At 32.3% G+C, this 22,429-nt stretch overlaps 2 protein-coding genes and 1 pseudogene across 2 annotated transcripts; 2 read left to right on the top strand and 1 right to left on the bottom strand.

The window, feature by feature from the left end:
- The first annotated feature begins 5,380 nt into the window (after positions 1–5,380).
- On the top strand, positions 5,381–6,956 carry LOC145568275 (protein ANTAGONIST OF LIKE HETEROCHROMATIN PROTEIN 1-like; annotated as a pseudogene).
- Positions 6,957–7,447: 491 nt separating this feature from the next.
- On the top strand, positions 7,448–8,197 carry LOC145566083 (F-box/kelch-repeat protein At3g06240-like). Its single transcript, XM_081625625.1, has one exon. The coding sequence runs from the start codon at positions 7,448–7,450 to the stop codon at positions 8,195–8,197; it is 750 nt and encodes a 249-aa protein (XP_081481751.1).
- Positions 8,198–15,462: 7,265 nt separating this feature from the next.
- Positions 15,463–21,610, bottom strand: LOC145567200 (factor of DNA methylation 1-like). The gene is made up of 8 exons (XM_081626445.1): positions 21,506–21,610; positions 20,034–20,938; positions 19,018–19,199; positions 17,440–17,529; positions 17,074–17,361; positions 16,525–16,743; positions 16,166–16,431; positions 15,463–15,727 (listed from the first exon to the last, which is right to left on the bottom strand). The coding sequence occupies exons 2-7, from the start codon at positions 20,929–20,931 to the stop codon at positions 16,204–16,206; spliced, it is 1,905 nt and encodes a 634-aa protein (XP_081482571.1). The 5' UTR covers positions 20,932–20,938; positions 21,506–21,610; the 3' UTR covers positions 15,463–15,727; positions 16,166–16,203.
- Between the last annotated feature and the right edge of the window lie 819 nt (positions 21,611–22,429).

The raw sequence follows: 22,429 nt of genomic DNA on the forward strand, positions 1-22,429 counted from the left end.
TTAAAACGGGATTAATATTAACGAACGGAAATCTAAAAATTAAAACACGAATTTACGTGTTCAAAATAATCTGGAATTAAGTTAAAATAATCATTAGTTATAATCACCAAAATTTCAAAACATCATTACTATAAAAGCCCTAAATCAATTGTTCATAAAAACCCTAAAATCATGATTTTCAATAATTAAAAACCCTAGGTTATAAAATTTACAAAATCTGAAAATTATGACATTTATAAAATCTGAAATTATAAAGTTTAATTATCAAAATACAATTTGATACTAATTAAATTAATTTCAAACAATAAAATCAAAACCACAAATTAATAAAATAAAGGAGAAAGAAAATAAGACTAACCTTTTTGTGTGGGAAAATTTTTGGGGATTCATGGTGTATTTATAGAGTAGGGAGTGTAGGGTTAAATTTGGGCTTATAAAAATGTGGGCTTAAGTTATGGGATAGGGCTTAAGTTATGGGTTTTGGAATGGGTTATTTCAATAAGAGTATGTAGGAATAATTTACATTGCCCAATAATTAATAAACGTTTGGTCCAAAATATATTTTACTTTTATAAAACCTTATACTTAAAATACTTTAACCCTTTAAAATATTTAATTAAAATACTTGAGCCCTTAACAATACATTTTATTAATACTTAAATACTTTATAAAAAATACATAAAAATACGAGGTATTACAAAAATAAGGTAAAGTGAAATGGGCGTTATAAATTTTAAAATTTGTACCCACTAATACACACACAAAATTGAAAGGTTTTGAAAAAATATATTTTTAATTCAAAAGTTATTGATCAAATAAGGACTAAGGAGTTGATGAGACATTGCATGTATTATAAGCAGATATAAATATCTTGGAAATAAATTGCAGGGGCAAGGATTGTACAGGCATAATAGGTGATAGGCGGGTGATTGCGTATTAACTGGGTATGGATACCTTGGTAAATGAGGACAAAACTATTGTACTAGATGTTAAGCTAAACAAACATTTTCATATGTGGCTGGCCACCCGGGGTGCCCAGGGTTTATTGGTCGGGGGATACTCGGTCGGTCAGGGGCTACTTGGTCAATTAGACGTAACTTGGTTAGGGGTTATTTAGTTAGTTAGGCGTAACCGTAACTTGGTCAGGGGCTACTCGGTCATTCAAGAATTACTCGATTGGTCGATCAGGGATTACTTAGTTGGTCAAGGGCTATTTGATCGGTTAGGGGTTACTCGGTCAGTGTTTTGGTGTGTGTCAGCTTGTCGCACGGTGTGGCTAGCCACACCCAAAAAAACACTGTAAGTTTAAGTTGTTGCATTTAATTTGAATCCTTTAAACATAAGAGTTAAAAATTGTTTTAATAAGTACTGGTCATACATCATATAATTTTATCCTTCTGAGAAGTTCGTATCATGATTTATTATAATTAACATTGAAAATAATTTATGATTAATGTACTAATTTATACAAATTAATTGTAATTCTAATATTCAATTAATTTAAGATTTTACGCGAGATAAAAATGAAGATTATTAGTAAAACGTGCATCGCACGGGTGCTATACTAGTGATAGGATTAAAATGATACGAAGACAAATCTATCATATATTCATATACTAGATGAAGCCCGTGCGATACACGGTTTGTTTGAATTTTTTATAATATATATATATATATGTATATATATATATATATATATGTATATATATATATATATATATATATATATATATATATGTACTAAAATTTGTTATATATTTTGATAAAATTCCTAATATCAAAAGATAATATTTTATATTTAATTAATTTAAACTGAGAAATCTTATTCGCCAATTTGCCTACGTGTCATTTAAATTATTTAATTCTAAAAGAAATTAATAATTTTGTATTTAATTGGCTACCACTAAAATATTTAGATAAAATTCTTGATATCAAAAGATAATATTTTATATATAATTAATTTAAACTGGAAAATCTTATTCGTCAATTTAACTTACGTGTCATTTAAATTATTTAATTCTAAAAGAAATTAATAATCTCGTATTTAACTGGCTATCACTAAAACTAAATTCCCCTAGGTAGGTTAGGTTAGGTTTTTGCTCTAGCTATAAATATTGTACCCTGTATCACAAGATATTCAACCAAGAATTTTGTACGTTGTTATAATGGAGGAATCTAAGAGCATCTCCAATGGTTAGTTTTAGGGTCTTGCTTGCAATATTTAAAAATATTAAAACTGTAGCTTGACCATTGGAACAAAATTGACATACCTGCTTGGAAGAGCAGCACTGCTCACTTGAGCAACACTGCTTGGAAATTTTCAAGATTTATATATTATTTTAAAAAATTGGAGAGTGGTATGCACAGCTAATGGAAATGCTCTACGTGATCTACAATTGCTCAAAAGATAATGCAACAACTTTTTTTTTTATCTTTTTCTAAAAAAAAAAAAACATTTTAAAATCAATTTTTCATCTTTATCAGAAGGTGTAACTGACATGCTCTAGCTAATGTTGACTAAAATGTGCTTCCTAGCTTATAGGTTATAGGTATACTTTGTTTTATTTTTTTTGTTAAAAAATTTAGTAACATTCATTATATTCGTAAGATCACTTGTACAAGATTATAGGTATTTTAAAATTTAAAATTTTTGATTACGTTATATATGAATCATATGATAACAAATTAGACTTTGTCAATAAAAGATTTTGCCAAAATTTTAGCCAATGTACAATATTTGGTAACCATATTTAACTTTGAATTATTAGCTAATACATCTATAAATAAGTTTTTTAAACTTAAGAATACAACCAGTATATTGTTTCAAAAAAACATAATCTACAAATACTTTCATATCTACGATTAATTCCTCGTAAAAAATTTGGATGGATGATACGGATAATCCATTTAGTAAATATTTTGGTTTGGGAAATTCATCAAATAGTGGAAATTTCACCTCCGAAAATTCCTACCCTCAAACACACTACCACCCTGGCTACTATTATCCCAATACTACAATGCCTAATTTGCAAGACAACATGTCAAGCTACCATCCTCAACCTCCATTTTCAAGTGAATCTAATGTGGTTCATGATGCTACGAGAAGAGAATGTGTAGGGGCCTCTAATATGCACCAAGAAACATCACTCCAAAGGTCTCAAATGGAGTCAAACACTCCTCAAAGTGATAATATACAAGAGGAGGTAAATGCACAAGCTACTAGTAAGTCGACAGATAAGCTTTCTTGGACTCAATACATGGATGAAGATTTATGTAATAGTTGGATAGATTTCACAACTGATTCTATCAAAGGCACCCATCAAAGTAAGGCAAATTATTGGAAAAATCTTGTAGAGTATTGTAACGAATGGAGAAGGGAAGGCCCTCCAATAACCATTGAGCAAGCCACAAATCACTGGTATAAAATGAGTCCTGAGGTTAGCAAGTTCAATGGGTGTTATATACAGATTAAAAGTGGTCACCCAAGTGGCAATGACGATGAACAAATAATTAGTAATGCCCTAAAACTTTTTACTAGCAAAAGTGAAAACAAGAAAAAAAAATTTTACTTATTTACATTCTTGGAAAATTCTTCGAAATGCCCCGAAGTGGAAGGATTACGTTTCTACACAAAGTAGTTCTACAAAAAGAACAAAGATTTCTATTCCTAAAGATAACACTACCTCTTCCTCAAATCCTAATACTAGTGAAATTGATAACGTGGAAATGGGAGATAAACGACCAATGGGACAAAAGGCGGCTAAAGCAAGTGCAAGGAATAGTAAAGTGAAAGGCAAAACATCTCTTCTTGACGAGAAATGGGGTAATTATCAAGAAATACAGTCAAAAAGACTTTCATTGTGCGAAGAACACATTCGACAACAAGATTTCGTGATACTTTGCAAGGACACATCTAATATGGACGAAAAAGCTAGAAAAAATCATGATCAAGTATGTGAAATGATTAAGGCCAAGTATGGAATGTCATAATCACAAATCAAATAAATATGATGAGTTGATGACTACTGAGTCAAGTATTTTAAGTTTTTTTTTTAATTTTTTTTATTAGAGAGGGTATTTTAGATGTTTTTATGTTGAACTCAATAAGCAATTTATAAGACTTTTCCTTTTATTATGTAATGTTTACTTTATTATTTATGTTATGTATTAAGTTTTGTAGCATTCTTAATCTCTTTGTTATTTTTCTATCATGAGTGGTTAAAGCTTTGTTTTTAATTTGCTACTTCTTGTTTTTTGCCTTCAATATTTCTTTATTTCAAAAGAGTGAACTTATTAGGTTGTTACGAAAGTTTGTAGGACCAAACTTAAGTATGTGCAATGTAGGACCATTGGACCAATATACCTAATTGGCTAATTAGGATAATTCCATTAAAATATTGATATGAAGTAAAACAATCCTAAGAAAATCCATTAAATCTCAGTATCATTCCACTATGAATGTTATTGTTTCCACACATTATTTAGACCTTACAATAAAATCCATTATTTAACAACAACAACAAAAAAAAATAAAATTCAATTCATAAAACTCATTTTAGTTCATACTCTTCATACCATATTCGTTTTGTAAAATGCATATATAATGCCATTTCCCCTGAAAAATGGGCACTTTTTTCAAGAAAATTGAAAGGTTGTTACGAACAACACTCACGGCTAACTTTGACTTATCATTTATATGCATTGTTACAAAAGTTTGTTATATGTATACAAAAACTTGGATTGAATAAATATATATAGATACACAGAGTATAGTATATGCTTGTTCCGATATTTAGTCGACATGAGTATGTCTTTTATATTATTTATATTTTTACGAGGGTATGCTACATGTATAAAATGACACCTTTTTCGGTTGACACGTTTATGTTTTTACGAGAGCATTATATATGTATACAACAACTTTAATTATTACTCGACTAACTTTTGTAATTATAAATCATGTATGATAAATCTAAGTCCTTGTCAAAAAAATAAAATATATATATATATATATATATATACATATATATATATATAATTCATCAAGTAAATTGATCGGGAAAGTAGTAGACTGAAGCTAGCTCATCCAATCCAAAGTAGAATACATGGTCATACAGAACTATATTTAGCAAAGGAATTTACATAGTACTAATTCTTCCTTACCCTTTTGTCTCCTGGATTTGTGGAGCTAAATTAGCACTAACATTTGAAGGAAATCAACTAATCTATAAAATGTATATAAACATTAGTAAGTAGCATATATACTTGTATTAACGTGTATGTTATCACCTTTATATATTCTTGCATTTAATTTCATCATGTAAACATTCATTCTATCCTTTACTTATCCACTAATATATACATATATTACCAATTTAAAATGTCTGAAAGTCCAAATTCTACAAGTAGTAACTTTGATTGGGATAAATTTTGGGAAGAGCAATTATTTGATGAATCACATGAAGAAATCGGGCAATACATAATCTCACAATATGAAACACCCTCGAGAGAGGTTGTTCCTCGTGATCATGAAGGTGGTGCAGAACGTTTATACAAAGATTATTTTTCTGAACATCCACTATATCCAGAACATTTTTTCAAAGACGTTTTCGTATGAGGAGAGAGGTCTTCAATCGAATAGTGGAGGCCTTAAAAAATCACACTGAATATTTTCAACAAAGGTTTGATGCCGCAAAAAGAATGGGTTTGTCCCTTCTTCAAAAATGCACTGCTGCTATTCGCATATTAGCTTATGGAACTCCAGCTGATGCTGTTGACGAGTACATCAAGATTGGTGAGAGCACGGCTATGGAGTGTCTATTTAAATTTTGTCGTGGTGTTATTGAAATATTTGGAGAGGTGTACATGAGAAGTCCCAATGCTAATGATGTCCAACGATTGCTTAAAATGCATGAGGAATACCATGGCTTTCCGGGCATGCTTGGAAGTCTTGATTGTATGCATTGGACATGGAAAAATTGCCCTACTGGATGGAAAGGACAATACACTCGAGGTGATTATGGATATCCAACAATAATGCTTGAAGCTGTGGCCTCAATAGATCTATGGATTTGGCACGCATATTTCGGTGTTGCTGGATCCAACAACGACCTTAATGTGCTATGTAGATCAAATTTGTTTCAAGAGAAATTGCAAGGACGAGCTCCGGAGGTTAATTTTACCATTAATGACACCGAGTATGAAACGAGATATTATCTAGTTGATGGTATATATCCTGAGTGGGCTGCATGTGTTAAAAATTTTTCACATCCTCGGGACCCGAAGAGGCTTTTGTTTAAGGAAAAGCAAGAGAGTGCAAGGAAAGATGTTGAGAGGGCATTTGGGGTACTCCAATCTCGTTTTGCTATAGTTCGTGGGCCTGCACGTTGTTGGCATAAACGCAATATCCACGATATTATGGATGCGTGTATTATATTACATAATATGATTGTTGAAGACGAGCGTCACACTTATAACAAAAACTTTCCTAACGATGAATTTTCACCAAGTGTTGTTGATGATGTGCATCAAGGACATGAAGAGAATTTTGAGTCATATCTTGAAAGAGATGCAACAGTCCGAGATAGACAAATGCATCACCAGTTAAAGGCTGATTTAGTTGAGCATATTTGGTCACGTTTTGGTAGCTATAACTTGAATTGATCTTAAGTTGCTAAGTTGGTTTTTTTTTTTTTTTTTTTTTTTTTTAGTTTAAGGAATGTTGTTTTGTTAATTAGTTTTATTTAGTTGTATTGTCAAATGTTGATGATAAAATATGCAAATAAATTTAGGGAGAAAAGTTATCAATAATTTTTTTTTTATTTTTTTTAAATGGAAAAGGTTATCAATTCTCTTGATGAAAATATTAAATACTTCGTACAAGCTCAAATAATTAAATCGCAAGCAAGTCGTCTTATAATACGAGTACAAAACAACTTATATGAAATTATATAAATTATTGCATATAAATTTTAATATTGATAGCAGGCACAACTTATAAAATTATATTATAAATTAGAATTTTTTTGGTAAAAGTAAGTAAAATAGCAATAAAATTTTCAGCTCATATAGTGTAATAAATAAAGTATTACATGCAAGCTACAAAATTATATAGCCAACCATTGGAGTACTTTGTAGCTTGAAATAATGATGTGGCAAATCAAGCAACAACTTCTTGTAGCTTGCCATTGGAGTACTTTGTAGCTTAAATAGGTTGTAGCCTTAAAAATTAACATGACAAAGCAAGCTACAAGCCTTTATAGCTTACCATTGGAGATGCTCTAAGAGGATCAAAAAAAGACGAAATCCTTTCGTAGAACGATGTGAGGAAATTTCGAAAGTAAAGGCAGTTTTTCTCCAACAACCATTCAAAATAGCCCCAACACAGAAATTGGAAAATATTCTAACTACACTAGGTGACAATAATCGCGAGCATGGCAAGCTTCCAATGGAATTGGTATGTAATATCCTTTTGAGGCTACCAATTGAAGATCTTCTCCGTTTTATGTCAGTATGCAAGTGTTGCCGCGATGAAATCAAAGGCCTTAATTTCGTTAACTCTCACATTCGCCTCATAGAAAATAACAATGAGGCAAATACTAGTACAAGCTCCCTCATTGTAGTCTTTTCTCAATATATGAGAACTCTAATGTCGATTGATTTTCATTCTCCTGAGCATACTGAGGTCAGGCCTATGATAACTGGCGCCTCCAAGCTCGTACCTAAGTTGGAACGTCTAGATCAGCATGTAAGGTATGGTTTTGGTTATGATTGTACGAGTGGAGATTATAAGATTTTGTGTTTGGCAAAAGAAGAAGATGGTACGATCTATACTTGTGTATACAGATTGAAGAGCAATTCATGGAATGTAAACATGGACGAACCTTGTCCATATCAATGCAACAATAAAATTGGGCCATCATCTATGGTTCTTTATAATAATGCACTGCATTTCGTAACTTGGTTGAAAAAAATAATTGGCTTTGAACTTGGTAGCGAAAAGTTTCATCAAGTACCACTGCCTAGTGATCCACTGGTTGTTCGTTATCAACCAATCGAGTTGGCTAGTTTAAGGGGATTCTTGCATTTGGTAAGATTAACGGAGATATGGATTATGAAGGAATATGGCGTTCCAGAATCTTGGACTAAGTTGTTTCGCTTCTCAGATGCAAATGAAAATGGATTATTTGATCGTTAAATTTTGGGGCAAAGAAGGATAATGCCTTATGCTTATTCGGAGGATGGAAGGGAAATTCTAATAGCTTTAGATATACATTGTGATAACAAGATTCTTCGTTTGGATCTACAAAGTCGAGAGTTCAAGAAGCTCCAAATTTCTGGTTTACCCAAAGATTGGACCTATTGGGTACGTTTTGGTTATGCCATGCCATGGGTTGGTTCCTTTGTTCATCCTTCATAATCGTTCCCTTTTACTATCTATATATAATAGATTATTTTTTGACTTTTGTTATTATAAAAAGGAAATTTTGTGAAAAACTACCTATTATATTCTAGAATTTGCAAAAAACTACCTATTAAAAAAAATGTTGTAATTGACTACCTAATTTTTGAAAAATGTTGTAATTTACTACCTTAGGCTGAAATATGAAGTTTGACCAAAATTGTCCGGCGTTGACTATAATAGGTAGTTTTTCAAAAATTACAACATTTTTCAAAAATTAGGTAGTCAATTACAACATTTTTTTTAATAGGTAGTTTCCCGCAAATTCAAAAATCATATACTACTTTCCCCTTAAAAACAACTCAACGTATTAAAAACATCTAAGATAGCCAGAAGATTCAGAGCAGAAGCAACAACAAAAAAAAAACCATGTTGAAATATGTCGACACCAAAACAAATCGAAAATGAGTCGAATACAGTGAATACAATGCCTAAAAAGGGAGGAAGAAATGAAAGATAAAAATAAAAATACATACCATGATTCACATTTACTCAACATAATCCTTCAGCTAAGCCCTTCTCCAAGACTGGTGGTGCAGAGTTCATCAGGCTCTCAACCATAAGTTTTTCTTGCTGAACCATTTGTTCTTCTAGTTCACGCATATCTGCGAGCAGCTTTGACTTTCTCGTCTCAAGGTTGATCACAATAACTTTCTGGCACTTGCTTTTGTGAACTGCCCAAGCCCTTTCAACAAAAGGAACTAACCAGTCTAATCTGAATTGCATCCATTGAAGATCGGCTAAGGTGGAGTTCAGGTAATCAGCTTGGGAGTTGTTCAAGGAATCCCCTGTATTTTTTTCAAGGATAATGATCATATTTGCAAGCGACTCCTAGGCCAATGTCGGAAGGCTGTTACTCTGAACAATATGCCCTTTGATTATGTTCCCATGCTTATCCCATATTTTCTGCAAAACTGGGACTAAATCAGAGCTGACATCTATCCCTTGGAATTTCTCCTGAGCCAGCTGCACAAAAAATAAGAGTAGACATTACAGTACTCCGTATTACATAGCTAAGAACATTGTCGGCGCCATTATTGGGTTCTTAGTTTCTTATTTGGCGCCATTTCAAAGCCTGTATGAGTTTGGCCGTTCGGGTACTTGGGTGTAGGATTGTAGGGGTGTCAAAACCACGCCCCATCCGACCCAATCTAAAATCGAATAAAAAAATATCCAATTTAGATTTCAACTTGCGTGGATACAATAAATTAGCATTACTCAAGTTTAAAAACAGACTAAACTCGATCCGAACATCTGAATTGACACCTCTAGTTGAGTGCGAACTGTTCCGTTTATCTTACTTAGTGCCAAGTTGCCTAACTCAAAAGTTATCCTAAATTGTGTTTTATAAAAAGATACGGAGTATATTTTATCTTATTTTTAATTTTCAAAAAAATAAATAAAAAGATACAGGTATGTTCTTAGAATAAAATCTTATTTTATCTATACAATAATTTAGTACAGTAAATTTTATACGGAGTAGACTAACATTATTGTTTTTTTTTATTTTTTTTATTTTGACAAGGAGACTAATATTATTGTTAAAAGCTATCAATTTGTAGCATAAATTCTAATATCACTCTCATATCTTACAACTTCAAATTCAATATTTATCCTAATTATATTTGCAAAAAAAAAAAAAGAATTATTAGCATCCTAGTAATCAAAGGCATGATACGTTTATCCGGGAACAAAAAAGATATATTTTCAACTTTTCGTAGTTTGTCATGATTCACTTTATTTTGTGTTTGTTTCCTAATATACCTCTAATAGAGTAATAGTCCGTTCATCAATAATCAATAACTTAATACTAAAACAGACACCGAGAGTGATACGTGTCATATCATGGTTCTGTTTTTTCCCTCCAAAACTCCCCTTCCCTTTTTAACCTTTTTTATTTTGTTAATATTTGATTCTATTAATATCATTCCAAATCTTTTATATTATCTTTATGACAAATATATATTTCTTTTTATTTGGTGTTCATAATTATTCTATGTACATATACCTAAATAATTATTTCAACTCCTTTTTAACTATCTCTTAAATGAAGTATTATTAGATGTTGCCAAAAAATTAATAATAACTTTATTCATATAATATATAGATGTTAAAGAAATTACTTTAAAACACCACTTAATTTTTTTTTTCAAATACCTCTACCTAATATTTTATTTCAATTTCAATTCAATCAATAACATAATACGAAAATAGACACTAGGAATGACACATGTCACTTTCTGGTGCTGTTTTTTTTCCCTCCAAAACTACACCTCCCTTTTTAGTAAAAATCTTTCTTTTTTTTTTTTTGAAATATTTGTGTAATACAACTATAATAATATTAACTATTATTAAATCAGGTTATGCTTACATCGACCATTTTAGACATATGTCGGGCTAAATTTCTGTCAATACAATATATGATGTTTGCTTTAAGGTTTTTTTTTTTAAAAAAATAATTATTCTACTTAGCTTATTTTTTGGAAGTACATTGTATAGTATTTTTTTTTTCTAAATTAATTCATTAACATGTTCCAAAAAAAAATTAACTCATTAGTAAAAGGTTAATTTTTAAATTACGACCCGTAAAACACACCTTTTTTGAAATAACCACCCTTTAAATTTTTTATTTTATTTTACCACCCCTTAAATTAAAAAATCAAATAAATTCCCACCTTTTACAAAAATCTAGTGAAATTTCAGTCAGTGGGCCCCGCCTGCCGGCTATATTAAGCCTCTTTAATGTTTTCACCCCCTATTTATTTCTATAAAACATTTCCCCCAACTCAATTAGTTGATTCTTCTCCAATTTCTACCAAATTCTCACAGATTTTGCTAAGTTGTATTTGAAGACGAACCCCCCCATAGGTGCAAACGCACAATTTTGCAATCAAGTATAATAAATTCTCTATTAAAATTAGGGTTCTTGCACATTATAATTGGGGAATTGAGAGATTACTGAATTAGGGTTCTTTACACAAATTAATTGGGGTATTTCGTCAATTAGGGTTCCTACTACTAATGAATTAGGGTTTCTATAAAATTTCATAACAAAAGTACAATTTTATAACAAAAGTTTTGAAGAACCCTAATTTCATAAAAACATCCAATTTAATTGTGGCAAGAACCCTAATTTCATAAAACCCCCAATTAAATTGTGTCGAGAACCCTAATTTCATAAAATCCCCAATTAAATTGTGTCAGGAACCTTAAATTTAGAAAACCCCCAATTAATTTGTGTGAGGAACCCTAATTCCAGAAAAACCCCAAAATTATTTGCCAAGATACAAAAATAATTGAGCTTACCTAATTGGGACTTAAGTGACTGCACTTAGTTGGGTCAAATTCTTCAAATTGAAGCTTATAAAAATTGGGAGAATTTGAGAAAAATGATTTCAATATTGTGGAGGAGTGTGAGAAGTTATATACAACAAAATCGAGGGAAAAAAATGAAACAATATGGGTCAAATTAGCCGTTAATAGCCATTATGTAGGCCCTAAGGCCTGAAAAGTGACCGGAAAGAAAAAAAAAGGTGGTGATTTAAATATTATTTTAATTTAAGGGGTGGTAAAATACAATAAAAAATTTAATGGTGGTTATTTCAAAAAAAGGTGTATTTTATGAGTAGTAATTTAAAAAAAATTCTTAATAAAAAACCATACAACATTTACATTGTATAGCTTATTAGGAATAACATGCATTATTAATGTAATATACTGTATATTATTTTAAAATATTTTCAAAACAATTAATCAAAAATCATTTTTTATTCCTCAATTGTAGTTTTAATAATTCTTGACTTATTATTTTATCTTTCTTATATGCATTGCATTTATTTATTCCACATAAGTTGTCTCATTTTTATATTATATCATAAATTAATTATGGGAAAAGATTATTACTACCGTGCATCGCACGGGCACTAATCTAATTAATTTAGTAATACGAAGTATAATCTATGATATCATATCTAGTTTCCTAGGTAAGTTAGGTTTTTGTTCTATGGGTAATATAATTATTGTATCTGCTGGACAAGATTATTCAACCAAGTCAAGTGATGAATTAACATATTTTTGTCCCAACTCCTGATACAATCCCCTATTGCCTATTCTTTGTACGTGCGTTGTTAACTAGTTACCATGAAGAAATCTGAAAGAAGTTCAAGCAACCATAAACGAACATTGTGCACAAAATTTGAGTTAAACAAACGCTCGGCGAAGTCAACTTTTCTCAATCAAACATTCACAATAACCCCAACATCGAAATCTCTACTGAATAAGCAAAATATTCTAATTACCCTAAGTGACAATAATCGCGACCATGGAAGGCTTCCGATGGAGTTGGTATGCAATATCCTTTCGTGGCTACCAATTGAAAATCTTCTCCGTTTTAAGAGTGTATGCAAGTGTTGGCAAGATGAAATTAAAAGCCCTTATTTCATCAACTCTCACATTCGCCGTATAAAAAATAGGGTTTTTTTACTTTTACCACATAAAAAAATCACAAAATTGTCTTTTGTCATAGTCTTTTCTCCCAAGTAACAATAACAATGAAGCAAATATTTCACGAAATTGTTTTTTGTCATAGTCTTCACATTTGATTTGAAGTCAGAATTGCTTCATTGTTATTTTTTAGGAGAGTATTCTCAGGAGTGAAAATCAATGGACATAAGAATATATATATATATATATATTATATATATATATATTGCTTTTATTAAGATATTGATTTTTTTTAATTACGTAGTTTATAAAAAAAAAAAATGATTGATATTTTATCTTTAAATTTCCCTAGATTTAGACATATGATATAATTGTCAAACACAATATTTATTTTATAGTTATACTATATTCAGTAAATCCTTAATTTGTGATAATATATACGTAGTAGTAAAATTTCAGAAACAAAATTGTAATTAATTTGAATGTAGAGTTATATTGAAATTGAAATAAAATATTAGCTAGAGGTATTTGAAAAAAATAAATTAAGTGATATTTTGAAGTTTTTTTTTTTTTTTTTTTTTTTGAGGGATTTGAAGTAATTTCTTTAACATTTATAATATGATCGAATCAATGTATTATTATGTTTTTGGGAAAATTTAATAATACTCCATTTAAAAAATAAGTAAAATGTAGTTGGAATAATTATTTATGTAAATCAGTAAATGTGTATAGAAAATAATGAACACCAAGTAAAAAGAATATATATTTTACATAAAAATAATATAAAAGATATGGGAAGATATTATTATACAATCAAATATTAACAAAAAAAAAAAAAAAAAAAAAAAAAAAAGTTAAAAAGGAAAGGGGAGTTTTGGAGGGAAAAAAATAGTATCAGGATGTGACATGTGTCACTCCCGGTGCCTGTATTAATATTAAAGTTATTGATTATTAATTATTGTAGGTTTTGTATATATATACTTTACCTAATAATCAAACAATCTTTACCAAAAGCTTTTTTTGAAAAAAAATCAAGCATACTATTCACTCTTTACCCTAAATTTGTCAAATTTTAAGTTGTTGTCATGAAAGAAATTAAAAGAAGTATTATCAACCGTGAACGACGATTTTCCAAAAAAACTAATGTTAGAGACATGTAAGAGGAAGCAACTATCCAAAAATTGCCTCAACACCGAGATCGATAAATATTCGAAGTACACCAAGTGACAATAATCGTGAGCATGGCAGGCTTCCGATGGAGTTGGTATGTAACATCCCTAGTGTGGCTACCTGTTGAAGATCTTCTCCGTTGTAAGTGTGTATGCAAGTGTTGGCGCGATGAAATCAATAGCTTTTATTTCATAAACTCTCACACTCGCCTCATGAAAAATAACAATGAGGCAAATACAAGTAAAAGCTCCCTCGTACTAGTCTTTTCTCGTGGGCTGAAAACTCTCATGTCGTTTGATTTTCATTCTCCTGAAAATACTAAGGTCAGGTCTATAATTCCTAATATTAGCCATCTCGACTCACCCTTCCTTGTTGGTTCTTGCACCGGCCTACTCTGCTTCGCGCAATTGGATTTTATTGACCTAGCTAGAAAAAAACCAAGCTAGAATCTTTTCGCTGTACAACCCGATCAGTGGCGCCTCAAAGCTCGTACCTCAGTTTAAACCTCGAAACTTGACTTTAAGGAAAATGGGTTTTGGTTACGATTGTACGAGTGAAGATTATAAGATTTTGTGTTTGGCATTAAACAAAGAAAATTGGAAGACATATACTGGTTTATACACATTGAAGTCCAATTCATGGAAAGTAAATATGAACGAACCTTGCCCATTTGATGTAATAGGGCCACTGTCTAGTATGGTTCTTTCCAATAATGCATTGCATTTCATAACTTTTGTCAAATAAATTATTTGGTTTTGATCTTGGAAGAGAAAGGTTTCATGAGGTACCACTGCCTAGTGATCAAAGGATTTCGTATGATATACGAATTGAGTTGTCTAATTTAAGGGGATGCTTGCATTTGGTAAGACTAACAGAGATATGGATTATGAAGGTTTATGGTGTGCAACAATCGTTGACTAAGTTGTTTCGCTTCTCACAGGCGAATGAATGTGCATTATTTGATCGTAATATTTTGGGTATAGAATGGATGATGCCTTTTGCTTATTCGGAGGATGGAAAGGAAATTTTAGTAGCTCTAGGGATACATAACTGGTTTCTTCGTTTGGATCTACAAAGTCGAGAGTTTAAAAGGCTTGAAATTTCTAATTTACCCAAAGATAGGGAATTTTGGGTATATTCGGCTTATGCCATACCATGGGTCGGTTCCTTTGTTTATCCCTAATCTGATGTGCTTTGTACTACTACTATTTCACAATATATAGTAATAGTTCTAATAAATTTATGATTTGCTTAAAGTGTCCTTAGTATAAGATGTTATTTCATATGGTTTGGTATTAAATAAAACTTGTCATTCCACAAGGTTAACTTTTTAGTTTATTTGCTTTCCAACAATTATCATCAAGCTATACATATCAGTGAATCACATAAGCAGATTTAGCAAGATAGGGAACCTGACATGAGACTACAAAGGCTACAATTATCATCATATGGAGTACTATTAGAAGATGAACAAATTGTCTAATGATACCTCACTTATTAAAGTTATGATTACATGAATCACAAATGTTGTATAGCCTAGCATAGCGTTAGTTGGGCAAAAGCCGACTTATACACAAATGTCGTGGATCTAGACCTTCCATTAGGTGAAATTTTGAGGCTGGAACATTGCATTTGCTAGAGATCAACATGTTCCTGCAAGACAATTCAAAAACAGAATCTCAACATCTCCAGTATAATCAATTAATCATCCATGAAATTAAACAAATGAATGAAATGATCAATTTGGTTTTCGATTTTACTTCATATGTTTTAAACCAAGGCACAAAATTCAACCACTAACTAGCCAAATAGGTCCATGGGGATGTTGGACAAAGAGGTCAAAAGGAACAGTATGAAAAATTAACAAATCCGAGCATGCAAATTACAGAGCATTGCCCCAAAACTTCTGGAGACCCCAACCGTTGTGCACCCACAGACATACAAACTGCAAGGGTTTCCTTCTATAATAACACATAAGCACCCTGATTCGCCACAAGTTAGTCATCAAATCATTTAATGCAATGTTGGGCACAAAGATCACGATAATCACAGCGAAACAGAAGCCAAGTTAGGTTGTCAATGCACACTTACCAAAAGACTCGTTTGGGATAGCAATCAAATGGACGATTTCACCTCTTGCGTTTCAGAGTTTTCAGATTCTTAAATATATAATTAACAACCTCCTTTACAGTAGCCTTACGTCCTTCCTTGTAGTTCCAGAGTTCATTGATCACGTATCTCCCACTTGGATTATACTCATTCAGCTCTTTCAAGGCCACAGTAACTGTTTTGTATACTTCATCACCCCACTCCTCCTTGAGCTTCATCAATTTCTCATCTTTTTCATTGATTACTTCCTGCATCATGAATCTGTTGTCAAGTCCAAAGTGGTAAATACTGATACAAACTAAAGACTAGCAAATTCAGATCTAAAGGAAGACATAATTCACCTTGGTTTCTCCATTATTATGTTCAATAATTCTGAAAGGATGCCAGGCTGGATCTTTCAAATTCTCTTGCCACAGCGAGCATCCCTCACTTGCTTTCACAAAGGCCTCGTCTATTGGGAATCTTTTTTTGCATTCATCAACAAAGGCCTTCTCATCTATATCACCCATTCTTTTGATACCAATATTAGTGCGGTTACTTTGCAACATTTCTAATAGAGCCTGGAGAATGAAAAGTATATTACACACAAATCATCAGAATTAACATCTGAAATTTCTAATATGCAGCCAAATAAGCAAATTAATACAATATGAAAATTAACATTAAATCCTAAAATAGTATCAGCCAACTAAAATAAGGTAATAGATGAAAAGGAAGCGAGAAAAACAGCTATAAATATCACTTCAGCTTCCTATTATTGATATATAGTATCCTACTATCCTCCATGCAATAAAGGGATTATGATCTATGCCTGGTCTATATGGCTAGATGATGATGATAAAATACCAGTTGTAGATATATCTTAGAGAAAAAAATATGTCAAGACATACATTAATTAACACACTTCGAGCTTCCTGCAGTTCATCGTTGCTCTGCCTTTGTTTTATCACAAGAGTCTGATTCATATCTTCTAAATGGTTCATATCATCAATCTTCTGATCCAACTCTTCTTTCATCTCCTTCATCTTCCTCTGGACCGCGGCATCATCATCATCTCCAAGATGCTTCATAACTTCTAATTTTCCTTTTAGCTCCTCAATCTCCAACTGTAACTTTTGCCTAGCATCCAGCTCCTTTTCTAGCTGAAGAATTTTCTTCAAGGCCTCTTCCTTCTCTCTCTGCACATCAGAACTTTGTCATTAAGGGTTAAATTTGGAAACTACATGCTTTGATGGCACACACTAGCCAAAATTTACCTTTTGTTCTTCAACAAGCCTCAATACATTTTCATCTGCTTTCTTCTGCTCCACGGAAGCCATTTGCAGTGAATTGTTTCTTTCATCATTCTAAGAGTATAAATTCACCCAGATTAGAAACCAAATGCCAAGAGAAGACTAATAAATATCTTAAGTTTACAAACCTATAATAACCTAAAAAAAAACAGAATATGAAACATAAAACGGACATAAGACAATGAACAACATGCAAAGTCAGATATAAATGAAACATCCTTTTGGAGCTACAGTAAATGTATCGCAGAGGAAAGGTCCCCAGTAATTTCCATTGACTAATCCATGCCAGGCAGCACTTGACCCCAGCAAAGTGAAGTCAATCTGTAGTTGAGTAGAATAATACTACTAACATAGTAACACCATCCTATTGTCTATTCTGCTTTTCTATCATCAATGTTGGCATCTGCAAATAAGTCACAGTAAACCACCAAACACACCAGAGATACAACAGATAGTGATAATATTATCTTTAGAAGCTTAATGTTTGACTAAAAACAGAGGTGAGTGACTATATTACAGCCTACTGCGGCCACAGGATCAATAATCCCAGTTGGAGTTACTAAGACAAATTTCCGTGCCTACAGAACCTCAGAACATTAGAAAAGCATATATGTGCAAGATGTGTGTCTCTATTCGTTGGAAGCAGGTCAGCATGAATATTTGAAACATCCTACAATGGAACCAGCCAAGCCACCTGTGATTGTTAGGTACTACAGAGAACAAAGACAAGGGACCACTGAGGAAATGCAGAAACAGCTGAAACAAGCAGAGCAGCAGCCACAACACACCTAGCCCTCCCACACCACTTAGTGGACACCATAAGGATCCCTTTTGGCAGTTGTGGAAGAAGACAAAATATGTGTATATAATTAGAGGAACGAATGAAGAAGGCAGTCAGTTGTTTTGTTATTTGTGCTTGCACATTGGAGATTTGTAGCCTCAAGCTACTACCTTGGAGATAAGTAGCCTAAAGCTTATTGTTTTGTAATTATTTTCCCTAAATTAATGCCAAGATTCAACCTTTCTCTTTAATCTAAATAAGTATATATCTTGTGAGCTTGAGAGGTAGGCACTGAGTCCATAACATATCCAGATGACTAAAATCCCAGATCAAAGAGGGTTACAACACTATGACAGGCTAACTGCCAACCTTCCAGAGGTTTGGTCATGCCTAGAGTACATATGAGATTCATAATCTGAAATATCCTTGAAGATGTATATGCAGCAGAGTCAAGTGTGCAACAATCTACACGAAAGTAGCAACCAAAAAGCTTCCATCAAATCCAAAACCAGTCCACAACAACAAAACCAAAGGCGGTCCAAAGCCTCGTTCCCAAATGCATGGCATCAAGATGCATGAACCAAGAATCTATGTCATGTAAAAATCCAAAACCAGTCCAACTAGCTAATTTTTTCTTTAAACATTAAGATATCCACAGTAAAATAGATGAAGGAAACAATCAAGCATTCTTGTCTCTGATTTGTCAGATTGTAACAGTAACACCACCCAAAAAGTTAACAAGAATACAGGAAACAGCTCACCTGCTGCTTCTCCTCATCAAGTTTCTGCCGTTCACGTTCAGTTAAGACCTCGCGTTTGCTTAATTCTCTAGTGCGCCAATCAAGCTGTCTTTTCTTCGACTCCAAATCATGATTCATCTTTTCTTGTTCTGCCAATATCCTTTGAACATGATCCCGAGCAATGCGCTGCATCTTACGGGTTTCTGTTAAACAAAACAAAAACTACAAAAGGTAAGAAAGGTGGAATTTTCAAAATTTTCAGCCACCCTCAATTGTCCTTGAAAAAAGAAGATACTGAATCAAATTCAAAATTTGTGTCAAGATAAGAACTCAAATAACAGAAATATAAACATCAAAAGTTATCAATGTTAACATGTGGACCCATTGGAAACCTCACTACAAACATGAAATAATAAGGTGAACAAGGAGAAAACCTGAAGAAGATCTTGTATCAAAGACAGGACTCCATAACAAATACTTGCCAATCAGCTCTTGCACTCATGCAAGTCAAGCATTTCTACAATTAGTACTTAGCAGGTTGTATAAGCAAGTTAAACTAGCTGAATATATTAGCTGTTTGAATAAAGTGTTTGGCAAACAGTTGTTAATTGATAGCTACTCTACTGTAATGTATAATATAAAGCGAGGGAGATTTTTCAGCACACTTGGTCAAGGGTAAAAAACATTACTAACTTTAGGATACAATAGTCATTTCACAACTATATTTACAAACCTCTTTTCCACAAACTGTTTACAACCAACTTTTTCAAAATCGGATTGGACTCAAACCTCTCTTCTAATTCTCTCTCAACCAAATACTCTCATTAGAGGTTTAAACTAGTCATACCTCTCTTATTGCCCATGAAAAACAAACATGGTTTCATACTCCGCTTTTAGTCCACAAGGACAAATAGAAAATGAACCAAGCATTTTATAACAAAGCAAAATTATAAACAATTTAATGTTAATATATGTATCAATGAAAGCAGCATAGCATATAATGGAATAAAGCACATTTTGTGGTTTAAGGAAATGACCTTCATAAAATGCTTGGTGGAGGTTGTCTTTCTCTTCGAGCATCCGACTCAAGGACATAGCTTTCTCATTGACTTTGGATTGCATTTCATCCAGGTTCTGGTTCTTCATGTCAATCTCATTAGCCAAGGTGACAACCATTTTTTCAGTGTCCTGTCTTCCCTTTTGCATAACTTCTGAAAGTGTCTTGAGTTCTCGGTTCTTGCGAAGGTACTCTCCCATCAGACCTTCTGCATGGTAATCATCTGCACGGGCAAACCATCCATAGATAGCAGAACCAAGATTCCCCTTTTTACTAATCCACTCCTTCTTACTGTGATGACCAGCTTCAAATGACTTCTCAAAGTCCACAGCGTTTTTAAAGCCAGCCCACTCCTTCTCAAAGTGAACCACAGCTTGCGCAACTTGTTCTTGTTCGTCATGAAAAACTTCAATTCCCAAAGGCTTATACTTGGAGAAAGTTTTCATCCAGAACCCACTGTCAGTCACTTGTTTTCCAGTCTTTTCATCACTCACGATATTGACAACAACACCAATCCACGGCCAGCAATAGATATCCTCTTTTTGCTCACTAGCTTGTGGTTCTGGATCAGCTGCTTGGGTAGATTGTGCAGATCCAAAACCCAAGTCAACTTCTAAATATCTCGCCAATGCAAGATGGGTAGCCTTTTGTTTAGCACTTCGATGGGAAGCACCCTTGGCAACACCGGAGGCGTGTTGGAACAGGTCCTTGAATCCATACTCTTGCTTCTTCTTACCCGCGCAAAACGGGCACCTAAGGAAACCATTTGGTTTCTTCACCTTGTATATCCCAGATTGCAATTCTTGATACGGTTTCTCCACATACTCCTCAATCTCCGAATCACTGATCCCAGATTCTTCACCTGAGCTGTTCTCCATCAATTTCCTTCAAAGAGAAAGACAAAGTTGCAACATTTGCATTACAAATGAACCAATTCGTTAAGTCATACGGTTTGTAGCCTAGTAGCATCATCACGGAACAAAACACCCGAATCTTAATTTAACTCCAATCAACATTTCTACTTGTTTGTATAAGATCAGTGGAAACACTGAATGTAACAGATTGTTGTATTCATAATTCTTACAAGAAATCTAATTTTCACAGTTCCATCCTAACATTAAAGGGTTATAATCAAAAAACAAAAGCCTGCAACACATTAGCAAACCAAATTTGACTCATTTTCCAAATCAAGCTCAAATAATCATCGCATAAAATTCCTCTCGCTTAAGAATATCAATGCATATTGCACAGAATCGAAATTCTAGCAAAAAAAAATTATCTCGCTATAATCTTTCAAAACATCGTAAACATAACCACTAGGTCAATAATCAACCTTAGAAGAACCCTAAATTGACTATACTGACAATTAAATCAACGACAGAGTGAAACTAAACCCTAGATTGTGAAATTGAAATTCGATGATTTAAAAAGTAAAAAAGAAGGATAACCTACCACAGAAGCAGCTTCAATGGAGGAGAGAAAGCTCAGAGTACACTTCAATGGAGGAGAGAGAGTGGGCAGCGAAAGTGTGAAAAGGGAGACAAATACTGTAATTAGCTAATTACTAATTAGGATGAAATAAAAATTAAAAATTGTTGTTTGTAAATGAGAAAATACCCAAATTGCCCCCATTTAATTCGGTTTTTTTTTTTTTTTTTTTTTTTTTTTTTTTTTTTTTTTTTTTTCCTGGAAAGCCATTTTAATCTGAATTATTACGAACAATCCTTTTTTTTCTTTTTTTTTCCCTTCTCATTTGGGAACTTGGGATTTGGTAACTAAATTCAATACGGATTATTTAATTGACCACATTAAAATTATTTTTTGAAAAACGACCATATTAAAATAGTGTATAGTGTGATATTGTGGTCATGTGGTGTATATAGGGAACCTAACAAAATTAACAACAATCTCACACTTTACAAGAATTACAACAACAAAAGTCTTTTAGTCCTGATGCTATGATAAGTCGTTGTAATGAAAAGAAAAAAAAAAAAAAAAAAATCAGTTAAACATTTGAAAATAAGTGTGTAAAGGTAGAAAAGATAGAGCATCCAATCGAGAATAAAATTTTAAAAAGTATTAAAGGAGTGGTAAAATGTTTGAATAAAATTTAAGAAAGTTTTAGCAAATGAAATAAATAAAGTTTTTTTTTTTTTTTTTTTTTTTTGAGAACATGAAATAAAAAAAGTTTATACAACATAAATTGAGTAAAATAATAAAATTAAATGTTCCTATAAGATAAAACAAACAAAAGTACCATAACACGTCATTGGTGTGAAAATTTTTCCCTCCCCACACCCCTATTCAACATTATTTTTTCTTTTTTTCATCAATTCCCAAAACACTTATACGGTATTACCTCTGTTACATATTATT

Source organism: Chenopodium album, chromosome 11 (genome assembly GCF_948465745.1).
Source record: "Chenopodium album chromosome 11, dcCheAlbu1.1, whole genome shotgun sequence".
Lineage (NCBI taxonomy): Eukaryota > Viridiplantae > Streptophyta > Magnoliopsida > Caryophyllales > Amaranthaceae > Chenopodium > Chenopodium album.

Coding starts and splice junctions, on each gene's coding strand:
- LOC145566083 (XM_081625625.1), top strand. CDS start 7,448: ATGGAATTGGTATGTAATATCCTTTTGAGGCTACCAATTGAAGATCTT.
- LOC145567200 (XM_081626445.1), bottom strand. CDS start 20,931: ATGGAGAACAGCTCAGGTGAAGAATCTGGGATCAGTGATTCGGAGATT. Junction 19,200..20,033: donor CCACCAAGCATTTTATGAAG/GTCATTTCCTTA, acceptor TTTGTTTAACAG/AAACCCGTAAGATGCAGCGC. Junction 16,744..17,073: donor CTCGAAGTGTGTTAATTAAT/GTATGTCTTGAC, acceptor TTCATTCTCCAG/GCTCTATTAGAAATGTTGCA.